The following is a 19,820-nucleotide window of genomic DNA, read 5'->3' on the forward strand; positions in this document are numbered from 1 at the left end:
GCGCTGGGGACCAGTCTGATGAACAAGGCAGTGCCCTTCTACGGAGGAGGCTCCCCCTGAAACACCTCTAATGCACTATAGTTACGATGTTGGACTTATCATCATGAAAACCACCATTTGGAATCTAGCAGAGGCTAAGGGGGCTTTACCTACAAAATCTCATTTGTTCCTGCCAGCACCAGATAAGGCAGGTTTCCCTGGCAGAAACCTCAGGGGCAGCCTAGGGGGGCAGGGAAACCAACTTGCCCAACATCACTCAGCAAGAAAGTGGCAGAGCTGGGCACTGAGACTCCTCCCTCCCTCCACCCTCTGGAGGCCCCTATCCCCAGACTTTACTCAACCACTCCAGGCTCTTCACATATGCTATTCCTGCCCCAGAACTCTGTTCCCAGCCCTCTCATCTGTCAGCTCTCAGTTTCCTCCTCAGAGAGGCCCAAGGGACACTGGGACGTAAGAGAGTGCCTCTCCCCTTCCCTTCCCTCATCCTGCCTCCTGGATCCCTTCTTAGCACTTGTGACAACGTTGTAAGTATATGTTGACTTTTTCCCTTGTCTGTCTCCCATTGGAATGGGAGTTTTCATGAGCCCAACGGTCAAGCGGACTAGTCCACCACCAGGTGCCCTGGCGCATAGTAGGCACCCAGTCAGTGTGTACTTAAGAATAATACGAACGACCCGTAATTATATTACAAGATAACACACCTACGGGGCTTGGTATGTGCCAGGTACTCTTCTAAGGGGTTTGGAGGAGAGAGAGAAGAGGAAGGGGGTTTGGCACCTGGGTGCCACGGTGGATTAAGCCTCTTCCTTGGCTGGGGTCAAGATCTCGGTGGGGGGGGGGGGGGGGGTCCTGGGCTCTCTGCTCAGTGGGGAGCCTGCTTCCCCCTCTCTCTCTGCCTGCCTCTCTGCCTGCTTGTGATCTCTCTCTGTCAACTAAATAAATAAAATCTTTAAAAAAAAAAAAAAAAAGAGGAAGGGGGAGGCAGGTTGCCAGGTTTCACCAGCAATATACAGGATGCCACATTTGAATTTCAGATAAACAATGAATAATATTTTGTTAAGTGTCCCAAGCAATACTTGCCACTACTTAAACAAACAACCAAGCATCAGCTGTGCATCTGAATTGCAGACGGGAGCCTGGCGTCTTGTAAAGAACAGGCCCCTGGGCAGAGGAGGGGGTGTGCTGAGCTGGTGCAAGGGGGAGGGGCGGGACACAGGCTCACTGTGTAGCTGCAGTTCTCATTGACCACGACGCGGCTGGCGAAGGTCTCGTTGTGGGCTTCGATGAGGAGCGTCCTCTCCCTCCAGTTCAACACGTTTCTCTGCACGAAGACCACGTGCTCAACGCCGGCAATCTGGAAGGGAAGGGTAATGACAGGCGCCTGCAGGACATGGAGATTCGCGGAGACCTGGCCTCGCCCCACCAGCTGGCCCTCCACCCCCAGACCCTCAGACCCCCGGCGCCTACCCACCAGCCCTAGTTCCCAGCCCAAGAGTCAGCCCCTAGGCCTTGGTCCTTCCTAGGTCCTTGAGGTCCTACCTCAACCCAGTCCCTACTGCCCCAGGACGCCCTGTACTGGCACCTACACTCCCACAAACTCCGTCCACCACCTGAACCCGCCCCCGGGTCCCCCATCCCAGAACTCTCCTCTGCGCCCCTCCCCCAGCCCCTGGGACCCTTCCTCCCCCGCTCACCTTCCGCAGCAGCCGTGGGGCCTCCACGCGCAGCCGGCAGCTCCGCTCCACCACGTGGATCGCCCCATCGGGGCTGCGGGACTCGCGCAGGACCTCGCTGCCCAGGAAGACGGGGATCTGCGGGCAGGTGGGGAAGCGCTTCTCATAGGCCTGGAGGCAGAGCGGGAGTGAGCGCCAAGGGGGCTGGTGGCCCCAGAGGGGCCCACAGCGCGGCTGCTGAGGCCTGGAGCTCGACCCTCCTCCCTCCTGCTGGGCTGTTGTCTCATTTACTAGAGCAGAAACGCGGGGCGCCTGGGGGCTTCCGTCCTTAAGCAGCGTCTGCCTTTCCTTTCAGCTCAGGTCATGATCCCAGAGTCCTGGGATAGGCCCCATATGGGGCTCGCTGCTCAGTGGGAAGCCTGCTTCTCCCTCTCCGACTCCCCCTGGTTGTGTTCTCTCTCGCAGTCTCTCTCTCTGTCGCATAAATAAAATCTTAAAAAAAAAAAAAAAAAAAAAAAGATAACACGGGCGCCTGGGTGGCTCAGTGGGTTAAAGCCTCTGCCTTCGGCTCAGGTCATGATCCCAGGGTCCTCGGATCGAGCCCCACATCCGGCTCTCTGCTCAGCAGGGAGCCTGCTTCCCTCTCTCTCTCTCTGCCTGCCTCTCTGCCTACTTGTGATCTCTGTCTGTCAAATAGATAAAGAAAATCTTAAAAAAAAAAAAAAAAAAAAAAAAAAAAACCTGCTTACCTGGCAGATGAGCTTATTAAAAAAAAAAAAAAAAAAAAAAAAAAGATAAAAACAAAAAAATGGGAGAGGAGGGTGGGGCTATGGACATTGGGGAGGGTATGTGCTATGGTGAGTGCTGTGAAGTGTGTAAACCTGGTGATTCACAGACCTGTACCCCTGGGGATAAAAATACATATATGTTTATAAAAAATTTTTTAAAATTTGGAAGATAAAAAAAATTAAAAAACAAAACAAAACAAGAGCAGAAACTTGAATTCCTGGCCTAAGAGCAGTGACCACTGCTGTCTGACCAACAAAACATCATTTTAATACCTGTTTCACAGACTAACACACAAGTGCACAAACAATGATTTAACAAATCACTCCTTGGCTCTGCATTTAAGATTTCATCCTCAGAAGGAAGCGTGGGTTGCCTGGGGCATTTTAAAAGAAGGCATCTTTCAGGGAAAAAAAAAAAAACCTCTTGATAGAATCCAACACCTCTTCACAACAAAAGCACTGAAACAAACGAAAACTAGAAGGGAAAGTCCCCAACCTGATAAATCATACTATTTGCTAAAAGACGGAATACGTTCCCCTCTGAGATGAGGAGCAAGCCAAGGATGTCCCCTCTGGCAAAGTCTGCTGGACATTGTCCTGGAGGTTTCAGCCCTGGCAGTTAGGGAAGTCAAAGAAATAAAAGGCATCCAGACTGGAGGATGGGAGTCTGTGCCCAGTTCCGGAAATGCCAGGGCAAGAGCCACTGTGGGGTAAGCCCGCATCCATGGCTGACTGTATCCAAGTGGGGTCGGCTCCAAGCGCCTGTCACAGCCCATGTGCCAGGCAATCGGGATCAAAGCAGCTCCAAAAATAGTGCCGGCATCTGAGGACAGCACCTCCTCCCCCATCCCTCAGGGCTCCTCCCAGCTCCGAAGGGCAGAGCGGGGGAGGGGCAAGAAGAAATGGAACGGCGCCCGGTGCCCTTGATGTCACCCCAGGCCCCACAAGGCCAGCCCAGTGTGTCTTCCTGCCATATGTTGAGCCTGGTTGCCTTGTACAGACAGAGCAGACACGGCAGGGTTGGAATAAGGAGCCCTTGTTCCCCAGCGGAGAGGGCACCTCGAGCTGGTATTTGCCCACTGAGGACGGAACTGCACCGCAGAGTGGGTGGATCCCGTGATGGTGGCCAGCCAAGGGGGTATGAGGCCCAGCTCCACCTCCTCCCAACAGAGGCAAGTGCTTTCCTCCTCTAAGCCTCATTCACCATCCAGAAAGTGGGTACATACCAAGTTTGCCTCCCAGAGTGTGAAACCAGGTTGGCTACTTAATGCAGAGCCTGGCTCATTGAACGCAACCAGAATTTTCATTCTCCAGGCAACAAGGCTCAAACGACAACAGAACACGGGTTTGCAAGAACTGCAGACAGTTCCCTAGCAGCCTTATCTGAGTAATCCCCTTCTCACTAAAGGCTGGAGGGAGCCAGAGGGGCCGGCTTGGGCTCACCTCTGTGATAGGAGGAGGGATGCTGACATTTTCTGAAAGCAGACGGAGAGAAAGGGGTGCATGTTTCAGAATCAACAGGCTCAGTTCATGTCTCCGCTACTTTCTCAATGAGTGGCCTTGTGAGTCTCTGTTTCCTCATCTGTGAAATGGGATGGCGTCCCCATTTGACAAATGAAAGAATTGAAATGCAGAGAGGCTAAGTAACTTACCCAAGGTCACACAGTGAAAACTGGTAAACCTGGATTTGAATCCCAGCGTGGCACAGTCCCCATTCCCTCAGGAAGGCTTTGTTCTTCTGGGCAGCTGGGAAACAGCCAGGCGTTAACCCCAGGGCTGAGCAGTGACGATTTCCCCCTTCTCTATCCTCAGTCCATCCGCTCCTTCTCGCCCATGGCCACACTGCCCCTGAGTTTCTGCACTCCCTCGAATTATTCTACAGTCTCTCCTGCTCCCCAGATGAAATGACATACTCAGAGCAGGCCTAGATGCCCAGAACATGTCCCACACTCCACACTGCAGCCCACCAGGCCCCCAGGCAATCTCTGCCGCCAGCCACCTTCACTCTGCTCCAGCCACGCCAGGCTTGCTGTTTCTAGAACACATTTTTATGGGTTTAGTTGTGTGCCAATCCCAGTCTCCCCCAACACCAACAGAATTCATGTGTCCTACCTAGTTTCTCTGAATGTGACCTTATCTGGAAATAGATCCTTGTAAATGAAATTAGTCAAGAAGAGGTCATACTGGGGCACCTGGGTGGCCTCTGCCTTCGGCTCAGGTCATGATCCCAGGGTCCTGGGATCGAGCCCGGCATCGGGGCTCTCTGCTCAGCAGGGAGCCTGCTTCCTCCTCTCTCTCCCTACTTGTGATCTCTGTCAAATAAATAAATAAAATCTTTAAAAAAAAAAAAAAGAAGAGTTCATACTTGGGGAGGGTGAGGCTGGGAAGACCCCTAATCCAATACAGCTGTTGTGTCCTTATATAAAGGGGAAATTTGGTCACAGTCATACAGGAAAAACGCTATGTGACGATGAAGGCACAGGTCTGGGTGATTCCTCTACAAGGCAAGGAATGCCAAAGATCACCAGCAACACCAGAAGCTAGTAGAAAGGCATGGAATAAATTCTCCCTCAAGCCCTCAGAAGGGACTGATCCTGCCAAAACCTTGATTTCATCCTTCTAGGCTTGACACAGTGAGGTACAAATTTCTGTTTAAGCCACCCAATTTGCTGTACTTTTAAATGTCAGCCCCAGGACACTAATGCACGTACCATCTGTTCCCACCACAGGACTTTTGCACAAGCTGTTCTCTTTCCTTGGGTCACTAATCAGTTTACTTGACAGTGAAGGAGGAAGGAGGCCTGAGTAACTGGGTCTTCCAGAGGGTTAACAGACTTGAGTCAGGGGCTAAGGAGATGCTCTGGCTTCAGGAATTCATCTGTGCTGGTCCCTCTCCTGGGACATCTTCCCCTACCTTCTCCCCTACAAGGCTGCCTCTTCCCTATTCTGTCCTTTTAGCCTATTCCTTTCCTTGATACCATTTATCACACCCTTTAGCCATATCCTAGCCCGCACATGGTGTGCCAGAGGCCTGGGCTACATGCTTTTCCACAGCCCTAACCTCATGCATGTCTGTCTCAGTTCTTGGCACACAGTAGGACTAGTAAATGTCCACAAGCAAAGAAAAAATAATTTAAACTTGTCGATGACCCAAAAAGCCCCAAGAAAGGTGTCCCAGGAGGGCAACAACGGACCATGGAGCCTGAGAATCCAACCGGGGCTGACTTCCTGTTGTAATAAACCCCTAGTTAGAAGAGCTCCATCTGGAGCCGCCAGATAACGGTGGAGGGTGGAGGGTGGAGGACTGCTCAGCAGCAGAGGCTGCTTGGGCCCAGCTTTCCCTGACCCTAAAAAGGGAAGGTGCTACCTTTCTCAAGTAGCAATGATGGGGCAAAGCCAGGCATTAGGGCGGGGAGCAGTCAAAGCTAGGTCCCAGGGGTGCCTGGGTGGTTCAGTGGGTTAAGCCGCTCTGTTTGGCTCAGGTCATGATCCCAGGGTCCTGGGATGGAGCCCCGCATCGGGCTCTCTGCTCAGCAGGGAGCCTGCTTCCTCCTCTCTCTCTGCCTGCCTCTCTGCCTGCTTGTCATCTCTCTCTGTCAAATAAATAAATAAATAATCTTAAAAAAAAAAAAAAAAAGCTAGGTCCCAGCTGGAAGGCAGGAGTCCCTCCCAGCGCTGTACCTCCTGTTGGAGAGTCCCCAAGTTGTGAGGCCCAGGATCAGGCACTGTTGCTACTGACATTTATGGGATGCCAACTGCATTGTTTCTTTGGACAGTGCTCCAAGAGGGAAACTAGTATTTCCCCATTTTACAGATAAGCAAGTTGAGGCTCTGGAAGGCGTCACACAGTCAGTAAGTTGTGGGGCTGGAGCACAGGCCCTTCTGACCCAGACCCCAGCCCTGAACCACCCTGCCCCATCTGTCAGAGGACTTTGACTGTATCCTAAGCGTCAAGAGTTTGGAAATGCTGAGTCCTGCTGGCCTAAAACCTGTGAGTCAGGGGCACCTTTGCCTTTGGCAAATCGCAGGGTCTTACAGGACGGAGCAGTCCACAGGATCCTCCCCATGGGCTCCTGTCCCCACAAATCACGCCCGAGCTTCCCTGTGCTGAACAAGCTCATGGTCTGCTCTGCCCCCACCTCCACCCCCCCAAGGAACACAAGGTAGCAGAAGGATTCGGTTACAGCCCTTCTGCCAGGTGGCTAGAAAGGGACACCCAAGCCTCCTCACTCAGAAAGCAAGCTGGTCCAAGGCCCAGATCCCGCCCATGCAGGGCTGCAGCTGGGGTAGGCAGAGACCAGTGGAAACTTCCGCTGACTGCCTCCCATGGGCCTCCATCCTGTAAAAATCCACAGTGACACACTTAGCATGTGGAGATGGGCAGCTGGACTCCTAGCCAGACCGGCCTACCCTCAGCTGCGTAACCTTGAGCACAGGCATGTCCCCTTGTCTCCCTTCATCTGTAAAGTGGAGTGATTCACTCCCACTGAGCACCTGGTTGTACCCTTTCCCTTCATCTGTGCGTCATAGCTGCTGACAAGAAGTCATCGGCCCCTGGCAGTGAGTTTTTCCCCCTCCCACCAAATCTCTGGAGCTTGTCAAAATGGCACAATGGGGGCGCCTGGGTGGCTCAGTGGGTTAAGCCGCTGCCTTCGGCTCGGGTCATGATCTCGGGGTCCTGGGATCGAGTCCCGCATCGGGCTCTCTGCTCAGCGGGGAGCCTGCTTCCTCCTCTCTCTCTCTCTGCCTGCTTGTGATTTCTCTCTGTCAAATAAATAAATAAAATCTTTAAAAAAAAAAAAATGGCACAATGGCCCAACATCCAGTGGGCATTTCCATGGTGAATGAGTGAGTGACAGCATTCCATACCCATTAAGGGCATGGACTCTGGGGCTTGGGTCCAAATCTCTGCTCTGCTTCTTACCAGCTGTGTGGCCTTGAACGAGGCATGGAACTCTCCGTTCCTCAGTGTACTCATTGTTAAAAGGAGAATAAGGAAAGTGGCTACCTTGCTGAGTTGTGGGATGTGTGTGTGGGGGGGATCGAGGAGTCCGTTTTTGTAAAGTGCTGAGAACAGTGCCTGGCACATGGTTCGTGCTACATAAGCATTTGTTAAATAAATTTAAATTTTAAAAAAGAGTGAGATTCTATAAAGTACAGAAAAGCTATTTCTGCTAATCACTTGACAGCTGCCGCCTCCTCCCCCCCCCCATCCCTCCTTCCTTCCTGCCCTTCCTCATGCAAATTCAAAAAAAGCTGGAAGCTTCTTACCCCAAACCTTCCACCAAGAGTGTGAAAAGAAGATCCAAACTGCACTGACGTACTCTGGCCCAGTACTTTGCCTTCCCTTTCCATTCTGCAGGCTGGATTCAGGGCACTGAGCACTGTGTGACGGCACACAAGGCACACGCCTCCCGTCACGCTCCTCAGGAGCCTTTCTCAATGACCCCCCACCTGCCTCCTGCAAGCCTGGGAGGCCCCAGGACTGATGAGGATCAATCCTCTCAGCTCCCCCAACTTTTTGTAAAACCAAGATAGAATTCTCATACCATAAAATGCACCCTTTTAAAAAAGATTTTATTTATTTATGTGAGTGAGAGAGCGAGAGGGCACAAGCAGGGGGAGCAGCAGAGGGAGAAGCAGGCTTCCCTGCTAAACAGGGAGCCTGATGCCGGACTCAATCCCAGGGTCGTGGAATCATAATCTAAGCCAAAGGCACATGCCTAACCGATTGAGCCACCCAGGTGCCCCTAAAATGCACCGTTTTAAAGTGTTCAGTTCAGTGGGTTTTAGCACAAAGTTGTGCATCCATCAACACCACCTAATTCCAGAACATGTCAACACCTTGAAAAGAAATTCCCTACCCATTACAGTCAACCCCTAGCACCCCCACCCCAGCCCTAGGCAACCACTAACCCACTGTCCATCTCTGCATATTTGCCTTTTCTGGACATTCCTTGGGAGTGGAATAGTCATAGTATGTGGCCTTTTGCGTCTGGTTTCTTTCAGTATCATGTTTTCAAGGTTCATCCACATTGTGGCAGGTATCAGTGCCTCATTCCTTTTCATGGTTGAAGCATCTTCTACCGTTTAGACCCCCCACCCCCACCCCAACTTTGGACAAGTTGCATAGCTAGAGCTTGGGGGATGAGACATCAGTCAGTGATGACTGGTGACGGCAGCAGTGTCACCCCAGCTGATGAAGGGTAGCAGGCCTGGTAGAACCAGGCCAACACACCACTGGAGCCTCTTGACTGCTGTATACAATCTATAAGAACAGGTATGCCCAGAGGGTCCTGTAGCTGGACAACCTGATGCTATTTTGGTCAAAGCCAGCTCGGAAGACACAAAAGATGGGGACAAAGGGGCAGAAGGATCCCGCAGCCAGGGCACCGGGACATGGCGAAGGGGCAAGGCTTGGGTGTGGGGGGGTTGGGCAGAAGCAAAGCACGGGGTTTAGATGCTACCTCTGCCATTTGTCAGCAGGGTGACCTTGACTTAACCTCTCTGAGACACAGTTCCCTCAAGGAAAAAAAAAAAAAGAGAGAGAGACACAGAGAGAGAGAGAAGATAACGAGAATGATAGTGACACCTCCTTCATAAGGACTAGGGTAAAGATTAAAGGCAGATAATACGGTTAAGGTCCCCAGCACAGTGCCAGACACGACGTTGTAGACTTTTTTAAATGGACGACAGGAAACCGACAGGGACTTGAACAGATATTTGTACAGAATCAGGCACAGTAACCAAACAGTAGAAACATCCCAAGTGTCCTCGGACAGATGCATGGATAAACGAAAGGTGGCCCGTCCATATAGTGGAATATGACTCAGCTGTATAAAGGAAGGCAGCACGGACTCCTGCTAGAACACAGCTGAGCCTCAAAAACGTCACCCTCAGTAAAAGAACCCCGATGCGAAAGGACACATGCTCCACGGTTCCGCTTGTATGAGGTCCCTGGAATAGTCAGATTCGTTGGCAGAGAGTAGAAGGGTGGACGCCAGGGGCTGGGAGGGGCAGGAGGGATGGGGAGCTGGTGTTTCATGGGGGCAGAATGTCAGTTTGGGAAGACGAAAGAGTTCTGGGGATGGATGGTGGTAACGGCTGCACCGCACTGAGAATATGCTTCATGCTGAATGGAACTGTACTCCTAAAAATGGTTAAAATGGGAAGTTTCGCATTATGTATATTTTACCATAATTTTTTTTGGGGGGTGGCGGGGAGTAAGCCATCTCCTGGGCGGTTTATAGCCCTGCCGGGAATGTTGACTGTTATTTGGAGTAGAATACCATGTCTGTGTGTTTGTTTTCAGTCAACATCTCTGTCTCTATGTCTGTTTCCTTCACCACTGGATTCCCCAGTGCCCTGGTACAACACCTGGGGTGCTCCAGACACCCGGCCAGTATTTGCTGCAGGAAGGAAGGAAGGAAGGAAGGAAGGAAGGAAGGAAGGAAAGGAGGCTGGGAGCGAAGGAGGAGCAGGTGTTGGGGAAAGAAGGCAGGAAGTTGGAACCGTTGACATAGATCTATCTGAAGGACAGGTAGAGCAGTAGAGGATTCCCATCTCCCCATGGGCGGGCTCTGTCTGCACCTGCCAGGGCACTGTGGCAGGCCCAGTGGGTCAACTGCGCCCATGTGTGGCTGTTTACCCTCCACCTGCACAGAGCTGAATCCTTGCAGGTGCCCACCACACAGGTGAATAAATGTCTGAGTAGTTCCCGTCTGTGGTCATGAAAGCCATGCAACTGCCACTCTTGGCCAGTGAATCAGTCCCAGGGACCACTTCTGCCTGCTTTTCAGTTTCCTGGGGTGGAGGCTGGAGCATGGGGGGCTGTTAGTGGAGCATAGGTATTTCTTGTTCCTATTCTATTCCTTCTTTGCACTGAATCGGATTTGGATGTCCCTCTGCCCCGGCCACCAGGACTGTGTCTCTGCCTTGGGAGGTCACACCATCAGAATGCCTGGCCTCCCCAGCACTGGGCGGGGGGGACACACACAGCCGGGCCACCCCACCCAGCAACTGCACAAAAAATCTGCTGTGGATTCTCACCCACGCACACATGGGGAGCAGGGTAGAGGAAACTTTCCTCCTCTGAATACACTCTGTGCCCACAAACTTCCAGGATCAGCTGGTGCCCTTGATAGTTCAGGGAAGGGACTGAGAGGCAGAGAGGCCGGCCCAGAGCTTCTTGACATTTAGCGCAGTATGTCAGGATCTCGATGGGAGGGAAACACTATTTTAGATTTTTCAAGTGTGTCAGGAATGTGCCCAGCCTCTGTCACCTCTGCTTGGTTCTCCTGGCCTCTGGGATGGAAAACCCCCTCCAATCCACTTAAACCCTAAATCTGATCATGTCACTCATGCTTAAAGCCTTCCAAAGCTCCCAAGCTTTGGAAGGTCCTTGAACAGACGAACTGACCCTGGCAATCACTTTCTAACTCACACTGGGACCCAAAGGAGCCATGTTTATTTCTTCAGAGAGAAGGTCTCCTTCTCTGCACACCGTGGACCCTCCTGCCCTTGGTAAGGCTCAGCCTGAAGGAACTAAAAGACCTTTAGTTGGTGATTAATAGGCCCTTCCCCATGTTCCTATAATACCCGATGTATTCCCTATTAGGAATCATTCTACATAGCATTTGCCTGGTTCCTCTCTCTCTCTCCCTTTCTCTTTCAGAAACACACACACACACACAGACCCCACTGCAAGCTCCTTGAGGGCAGGATGCGATGGTGTCAGAGAACCAGAACAAGACAGACAAAGTCCCCATCTTCCTGAAGCTTACTTTAATGAGAAAGGCCCCTGTGAACAAGCAAGGAAGCAAATGAACAGAATCATGATGCGTTTCATAACGTGCTAGGAATCTGCTCTGTTGTAGCCCTTACACCTAGCATGCTGCCAGCACACAGTGAAACGCAATAAATATTTGTAGGATGCACACACGAGCACGTGAGTGAATTAATATCTGCATAAACTAATAGGTGAGGACCTAAAATTTGCTTCTGAAATCGTGAGATCACTCTGCTGGGCACTGGATCGCTTCTTGCTCTCCCAGCCCAAATCAGAACGCGTCAGGTCCCTGTAAGCAATCCAGGACGGAACATGTCGCTTCCCTTAATCTGTTAGCAACAGGATGAGATGATGGGCTCCAGGGAACTAATTTAAACTCATTTAAATAAGGCCCCTGCTGCTTTATTAAAACTAGGTCCATAACAACGGGTCCAACTGTAACTGCCCTGGCCTGAGCTGCCAGGATTTACCTCTAGATGCTGCTCCTGATTAATAACCCATTTGCCAAATTACAATCTGTTTATCAAGACAAAAGGCCAGGTTTTTAAATATTTTAACACTTCATTGCTGACGAGAGAGCTCTCACCTCCTTAACCCTTCCTCTGTGTGAAAAGCCTATTGCTAAGGAAATTCTACTCCAAGCCATCTTCCTTCTTTAGATTTGCAGAATCTGAGATGAGCTGAAGTCACGAGGCCTTGGAGCCCTACTGGGATCCTGGGGCAGTGCTGAGACAAGAGGCAGCGGGTTATCCCTGGAGCTGCTGTGGCCGCTGGCACACAGGTGTTTACGAACATCAGCGGGAGCATCTGGAATGTGTGGCTGTGAGCACAGGCTTCGTCTTGGACCTCAGGCCTCTAGATTTCTGTTGTTCTAAGCCACCCATGAAAGTTCCTGCCTCTGAGCAGGCCTCAAGAGCTGGGCACAGAGAGGGTTTGGCAGGTAACCACTGCCAGGCTGTCAGCATCAGCTGCCCCCTCCAGCAGGCCAGGATCTGTGTGTTCCTGGTGTGTTCCCCTTTGTGGGGTCCTGATAGAGTACAGGCATTGGGGGACGAAATCTTGGTGGTAATGTTTCTTGCCAGACCACTCACTGGGCTCAGATGATACCCCAGTGAGTTGAGATGATCCTCAGCTCTGAGAAATGGCTGAATTCATGATTGAGAATACATATTTGGGGGGCATATGAGTGGCTCAGTCGTTAAGCATCTGCCTTCACCTCAGGTCATCTCAGGGTCCTGGGATGAGCCCCACATTGGGCTCTCTGCTCAGCAGGGAGCCTGCTTCCCGCTCCACGCCCCACCCACCGCCCCTACCTCTCTGCCTACTTGGGATCTCTGTCTGTCAAATAAATGAATAAAATCTTAAAAAAAAAAAAAAAAAACGGGCGCCTGGGTGGCTCAGTGGGTTAAGCCGCTGCCTTCGGCTCAGGTCATGATCTCAGGGTCCTGGGATTGAGTCCCGCATCGGGCTCTCTGCTCAGCAGGAAGCCTGCTTCCCCCTCTCTCTCTCTGCCTGCCTCTCCATCTACTTGTAATTTCTCTCTGTCAAATAAATATATAAAATCTTTAAAAAAAAAAAAAAAAACCTAAATAATATTTCAGCAGCATGAACAATATGCCTGGCCGTGTCTGGGCACCCCGGTCCCTTCATTTAAGCCTCACTTTCACTCTCGATGGAGCAGGAGGCTTTATTATCCTCCATTTTCTAGCTGAGAAACTGGATCAGGGACCCAGCTGATAGATCGGGCTTTTCACCACCATCCATCTAGGAGGAGAGCCTGGATAACCCGGAATCCATTCACAACAGGCTGTAGGCTGACCAGAGAGAGGCCTTCGATGCTCAAGGGACCACCATCTGAAGTCCGAAACATGGCCTTTGTGTTCTATGCACAAAGATCCCCCCCACCTTCTGGGACCCCACAAACAAAGGAACCAAAGACCCTCTCCAACCTTGGATTCACAGCTACCTCCATCGTCTTAATGATTTCCCTCTGTTTACCAAGATAATACGAGCTCATTGTTTTGAACCAAATAACACAGAACACGGTCAGGAAAGATGAAAGTAAAAGTTCTTGGAATCCTACCCTTCAAAAACAATTCACATCAAGGAATTTGGCCTAAGGAGAGAGACACCCATTCTCTGGATTCAATTTTTGAAATTTAAAGAGGAAAAAAAAATGCTTTCTTGTCATTTTTTAAGCTCTGTCTAGAACGCTTGGCTCAGTGCTATTTCATAACCAATTCCTTGAGCCCAGTTTTAGTCATTTGTGTTTGTTGCCAGTGGACTTCTGAAGCAAGGAATGCTTCAGTTCTCAAGTCAGTTTTGTTAAACAGGAAAACCAAAGGCCAGCTCATCTGGTCACTCGGATACACTGAAAAGAGCTGAGTCCATCTGACTCTTCCCTGGCATCTGACCCAAACTGAGGGCAAGTGTTTAGCTGAGAAACAAAGACGCACATTAAGTGCAGAAAAACCCTTTTGTGCCCACACAGCATGCAAGTTATGTTGAGTTATGCAGCTATTTTGGGGACAATGATGTTTTGTAAACATTCGGCAAAGTGGCTTTGCAGAGGTTTGGGGCCCTTTCACCAACTAGGATTGTATGGAAGATGAGGAAACATGGGCAAGTAGAGAAAGACAAATAAATTAGTGCAGATACAGATAATAAGTCTCTGAAAACCTTTCTTCCTACTGTCCCCACAAGGCTCTGTGCACGAACACCCAGAAACTAACAGCTAGGGGAGTAAAGGGAGTCCTGCCTTGTTTATGAAACAGGAAGCTTACAAAATATGCTTAACCTACTCCAGTAAAATCAAAGCGAATACTGTACTAGTCTTATTAATACATACTTACGTGAGACTTTAGCCAGCACATTTTATTTTAAAGTGCAATAATTGTAAATATTTTGAGAATCCTAAATATGCTGAATTAAATTTAGATTTTTTAAGCTCTGGCAATAATAAAACAGTATTAGTTTTCCATGTGGCAGTTATTTTCTCAGTTTCATGGTAGAGCACCACAGGTCCCTGGACTGTTCCAGAAGGGTGGGGACAGTGGCTCTCTTATTTTAATGAATGAGTGAATGAGTCCTAGGGTCTTACAATATGTGAGCTGCCTGGAGCCTTAGACAGAGGACAAGTACTTATTATATTCAGCTGCCAACTACTGTCTGTTTGGTATGGACCGAGCTCCATGTGGGGCACCTGCCTCCCAACCCCCACTTCCCCTATGTTATAATATATAACATACATATTTATAACCTATATATTATAAAACTTTGAATCCTCATGACAATCCTGTGAACTGCATATAATCATCCTCATTTCACAAACGAAGAAACCAAGACTCAGAGAAATTCAGTGCCTTTTCAACAGCACCGAGCCAGAGCACAGCAGACCTGTAGCAAGGACCCAGTGCTGCTGACTCTTCATCATCCCCTAGTGTCCCACCCTCATCACCAAGGAGGGAAAGTCACACAGCCACACGCAGCAGCAACCGTAACAGTAACAGCACTTGGTCTGTGCCAGACCTTGCATCGGGAGCTTTACATATATCGACTAATTTAATCCACAACACAAAGCCCGGATTTGGAAACCACATACTCCTCATCTAGAGATGGGGAATGGAGGCTCAGAGAGGTTAAGTAACTTGCCTAAGGTCACCCAGCTGGTCAACACCAGCCCTGCCCCAGCCTCTTGCACTGGAACCCTTTGCATATAATAGCACAACCTGTATGAATGACTCCAGATGCTCTAAAATCCATTATGTGATTATAAATACATATAGAGGTAGATCAGGCAGGACACACGCCCACAGAGGTACCAATTGATATGAAAGTCCTTGAATCAAAGGTTGAAGTTAAGGCAGCCAGGCTGGGATGCAGAGGACACAGGTGGATGCCAGTATATCTTGCACTTTCAATACAATCATTTATAACACCGTGTGGTGCACTAGCTGGGACACCCACGTTTAGTGAGTGCCAACTGTGTGCCAGGCACTGGGCCAGAGACATCACACATTCCTCATTCATTCCTGACACAATCCCATAGCATTGCCCCCTTTTCCCCAAGGAGTGGGATTTCTGAGAGGCAGAGGGAGGGTCCCAAGGAGGAAAGCTCCATCGGCCTGTTTACAGCACCTGCGCCAGCCAAGAGTTTGGGAGCCAATGCCAGTCCCTCAACTGACTGGCAGCCTGACTTACATAGATTCGGTCTGAAGCCACCCTGAAAATGACGGTCCTTGCTACACACTCGCACCCTCTCAGCTTCCTTGAGAGAAAGGAAAAGAGGTGTGCTAGCAGAAGGAGGACTCTGGTGGGGGTGTTGTGGTAAAAGTCATGGCTCTGGAGTACCCCCTGCTTGGATCTGAGCCCTGGCTCTACTTCTTCTCAGCCACAGAAGTTGAGGCTCCCTTCGCCAGTCCAAACCTTCAGTTTAGTGAAGGTAAAATGGAAATAATGAGATTATGTAAAGCCTTGGCTCTGTAAACCCTCAGTGAATGGCTGCTACCATTGTCATCATTCGTATATTTACTATTATTATTATCATTAGCATTACACAAAATGACAGCAGTGGCTGGTGCCACAATATCCTTGTTTTCCATCAGAGGATCTTGAGATGAGAGAATAGGTCTGCTTCATTGAGGAGAAAAAGGAAGATCTTGTGATTTGGTCAGTGGAGAAGGATTCCAGAGGCTGTGGTGAAGGCTGGGATGGCCAGATAGAGGGGTCACTAGTGAGAATCTCGACCCACAAGGGCAGAGGAGCAGCTCAATAATTCCTTCTCATTTGGGGGCTTGAGGGGCTGCCTCTCATTCCTGCATAACTGACCTCCTGTGTCCCTCTAACCATCACACAAGGGGCTGGAGAATCAAGGGTCACTCACCGCCATGACCAGCTCAAATGGGTACTTGTAGATGCGGACAGGAGACTGGTACTTCTGCACCATGTTCCCGCAGGAGCGCCAACAGAAGCCACCCAGGTAGGAGTGAGCACAGAGCCTGGGTGACAGGTGACTGGTAAGGTAGCAGCTCCCTCCACCTAAAGCAAGAACCCCGCCCACCGCTTCCCCAAGAAAGGGGCAAGCCCAGCCCCCTCACGACCTCCCCACACATTTCTCCAGCCCTCAAAGTGAGGGGGCTGATGTGATCACCAGATTACCCTGATCCAGGCCCCAGACCCCTGTCCTGTCCATTACCTACTGCTCCAGGTCACACTCATCCCTCGAAGACCAATCAGTACCCAAACTTTCCTCCACCCCCACCCCTTCGCACTGAGGCCCTCAGCAGCACCCCTCACCGCCACACACATGGAAACACACGTTTGCAACTCTTATATTCCCACAATTCATCACCCACCCACGCACCCCACAGCTCGCCACAGACGTCCTGACCCTATAGATCCCCAAGTATCATTGGATATGCCCTCCCATTTTCCTCCAAGATACCCTGACATACACACAGTCTTCACTAAATTTCACATGCACCGTCTCTGTCTCACACGCACGGGCACACACATGCACGACCCACCTCCCACACAGGACTGCTCTTGCACACACACGCAACTTCACACGCACACTCAGCTCCCTGGACGTCACACCTACCGACTACTCCACGCATGCACGCAATTCCCCTGGTGCATAGAAACGTCCACACACTCTCACATACACCGGTATGCACATGCACGCACACACGTATGCACTCGCGGGCCCCCACAGCCCCGCTCACCCTCGCTCTCGGAGTCTCCGAGGACGTAGCCCAGGAGGCAGTAAGGAGCTGAGTCCGCCGGGGCTCCCAGCAGAAGCCTGGCCCGGAGCGCAGCGTCTGGGGCGAGGCCCGACCGCGACCGCCCAGCCTGGGGCGTCCTGCCTTGCGCTTGCTGGGACCGGGCCAGCCAGGGAGGGGCCTGTACGCGGGAGCGAGACCTGCCTGGAGGGAGTGCTCCAGGACCTGGGACAGCGGAGAATCCGGCCTGGCCCCGCCCCGGCCTGGCCCCACCCCCTAGTCACGCCCCAGTCTTAGCCCCGCCCTTCCCTTATTTATCCTCTGTTTGACTACGCCCCAGCCCGGCCCTTTCTCCAGGTTGGCCACACCTCCAAAAGGCCCCACCCCTATACTGGTCCCTCCCCTAAGACTCCCAGCCTCGAAAACGGCCCAGCCCCGGGAAGACCTCGCCCAAGGCTCCACCCCCAGTCTGGCTCTGCCCCCGCGCGGACCTTTGCCCCCCCCAGCCCCTCCCCTCTCCGCTAAGGTTTACTTTCGTGCCCTGATTACCAGGGTCGCCTAGTCTCTGAGCCCCGCCCCTCCCATGGGCTACTACTTGAGCTCTACCCGCTCAGCCCCAAGCCCCGCCCAAGCATCGTTCATCACTCCGCGTAGGTTTACAGAGCACCTATTAACGTCAAAGTCCTTCCAGGTGCTAGAGAGTTATTAAGTGAACAAAAAACAAAGATCCGGAGCGCCTGGGTGGCTCAGTGGGTTGGACTTCTACCTTCAGCTCAGGTCATGATCCCAGCATCCTAGAATCGAGCACCGCATCGGGCTCTCTGCTCAGCAGGGAGCCTGCTTCCTCCTCTCTCTCTCTCTCTCTGCCTGCCTCTCTGCCTAGTTGTGATCTCTCTCTCTCTGTCAAATAAGTAAATAAAATCTAAAACACACACACAAAAATCCTTGCCCTCCTAAAGCTTACATTCCCGGAGGACCAGACATTAAATAAATAAGGCAAATATATAGTATGTGAGAGGGTGAAATGTACCAAGGAGAAAAAAGTAAGCAGGGAAAGCGTTCAAAAAGTGAACGAAGTGAAGGTACAATTTAAAACGGGATGGACTGGGTCCTTCCTGGGAGGGTGACATTTGGCCATCATCTCCTTTTAGCTCATACCCAAACCCATCTAGCCCTCGCAAGATCCCTAGGGAACAAGCCTCCCTTCCAAAGCGCCCCCTCCCCCCCCCCCATCTAATCGGCCTAGAAGAGCCAACAGGCTGGCTCTGGGCAACATTGTCATCCTGAAATGTATTCATTCAATGGACATTTACTGAGCACCTACCATGTGCCAGCACTGGGTGAATTCACCCATTGACAAAGGGGAATCAGACCGACGCGCATACCCTCGCGTGGCGCACAGTCCTGGACGGGGAAAGCAATACAGAGCCTTACAAATACATAGGCCTTTGCATCCTACTATAACCAGCCCTTGTTCGTTTCCTTTCTAGCATGTTTCACGCTCTGTAATCATTCATTCATTCATTTTATTTATTTGTACGTTATTGACTGTCCCAGGAGACTGTGAGCTCCGTGAAGCAGAGAGCATATCTGCCTTATTCATTTGCCCCCAGGTCCCCAGGACCTTACTGGGTACCGGGCACACTGAGCACTGAGTTTTCAGCGCATTCTTTCAATGAAAGTTACCAAGAACGGAAATGGAGCTCAAGGTCGCCATCTCTGCCACAAGGTGGCAGCAAACGACAGTCCACGACTCCAGGGTCCACGCACCAAGGGAAATTGTTGCGGGAGATGGGGTCCAGGGATGTTTCCGCTGTACCCGGGGGCTAAGCAAGGAAACTGGCCTGCTTGACCCTAGGCGTCACTGCGGCAGCGTTGTGAGCACTAACACTTAGCTGTTGTTCCGGCACGGAGGGGGCTCAATAGGCATTAAGTAACCACAGAGCAGAATGTTTACCGGTAGAAAGATGGGGCGGAACAGTCTGTCCCAAACTCTCCAGCTCCTCAGACTCCTTTTAGCAGAGTGCATGCTAAAATGCAGATTCGGGCACCGCTCAGAGGAGGCTAGGAATCTGCCTGTTTAACAACTTCCCCCAAGTGATTCTTCTAAGTGGACAGATCTGCTGGTGCAGGCTGGCAGATCGAGGGGGTCCTTCCAAGCGCTCGAGGATCCTGGAGTGCTCGGACTAAACATCGGTCCTGAGGAGGAGGTGGTGCGCTCAGAAGCGGGGGAGGTCTGCTCGGCAGAGCTCCTCCCCGATGTGGGCGTGCTTCCACTTCAACTTACTTCCTTCGGTTCTGGCAGAATCTTGGATACCCACCCACACACGTGTCTCCTTTGCCACGGAAGGTGACAGCTTGGGGGAGCAGGAGCGGGCGTGGGAGATGCAGGGAGCCGGCCAGGAGGAGTCCCAGGAGCAGAGGAGAGGCCCTGAGACTGTGGGGGAGGTCTTGGGTTTCCTCGCTACCCACAGCGCCTCCCCCCGCCCCCAATCGGTAGGATGGGACTCTGGGTTGGGGGCGGGGAGTATGGGGGAGAGGGCGACAGCCAGGCGGTTTCGGAAAGCTCAAAATGGAAAATATGGCCTAAAGTGAAGTGAGAACCTAACTCCCTCCTCCTCCAGCTCAAGGGAAACGAATTAATAATAGCATTGCGCAGCACGTGTTACCTATTATGAGCCCCGTTCTGTTACTAATTATTCTACCATCTATCGAGCGTTTATTTGGCCGATGCTGTTCCAGGCACCGTTCTAGGACATTACAAACATTTAATCCTCCAAAACAACCTCTGCAGTGGTGAGAATGTTTTGGAACTCCCTAGAGGTGGTGGTTGTCCAACATCGTGAATGCA

At 51.3% G+C, this 19,820-nt stretch overlaps 1 protein-coding gene across 1 annotated transcript in view; it reads right to left on the reverse strand.

The window, feature by feature from the left end:
• Window positions 1-17,222, reverse strand: part of SEC14L5 (SEC14 like lipid binding 5) — a 41,697-nt gene extending 24,475 nt beyond the window's left edge. The window contains exons 1-4 of the mRNA XM_059154843.1: window positions 16,973-17,222; window positions 16,132-16,246; window positions 1,695-1,844; window positions 1,223-1,354 (exon numbers count right to left, since the gene is read on the reverse strand). Coding sequence (XP_059010826.1) covers window positions 1,223-1,354; window positions 1,695-1,844; window positions 16,132-16,194 — 345 coding nt within the window. The 5' untranslated portion in view covers window positions 16,195-16,246; window positions 16,973-17,222. The remainder of the gene's footprint in view (window positions 1-1,222; window positions 1,355-1,694; window positions 1,845-16,131; window positions 16,247-16,972) is intronic.
• Between the last annotated feature and the right edge of the window lie 2,598 nt (window positions 17,223-19,820).

The sequence above is a fragment of the Mustela lutreola genome, chromosome 17 (assembly GCF_030435805.1).
Source record: "Mustela lutreola isolate mMusLut2 chromosome 17, mMusLut2.pri, whole genome shotgun sequence".
NCBI lineage: Eukaryota > Metazoa > Chordata > Mammalia > Carnivora > Mustelidae > Mustela > Mustela lutreola.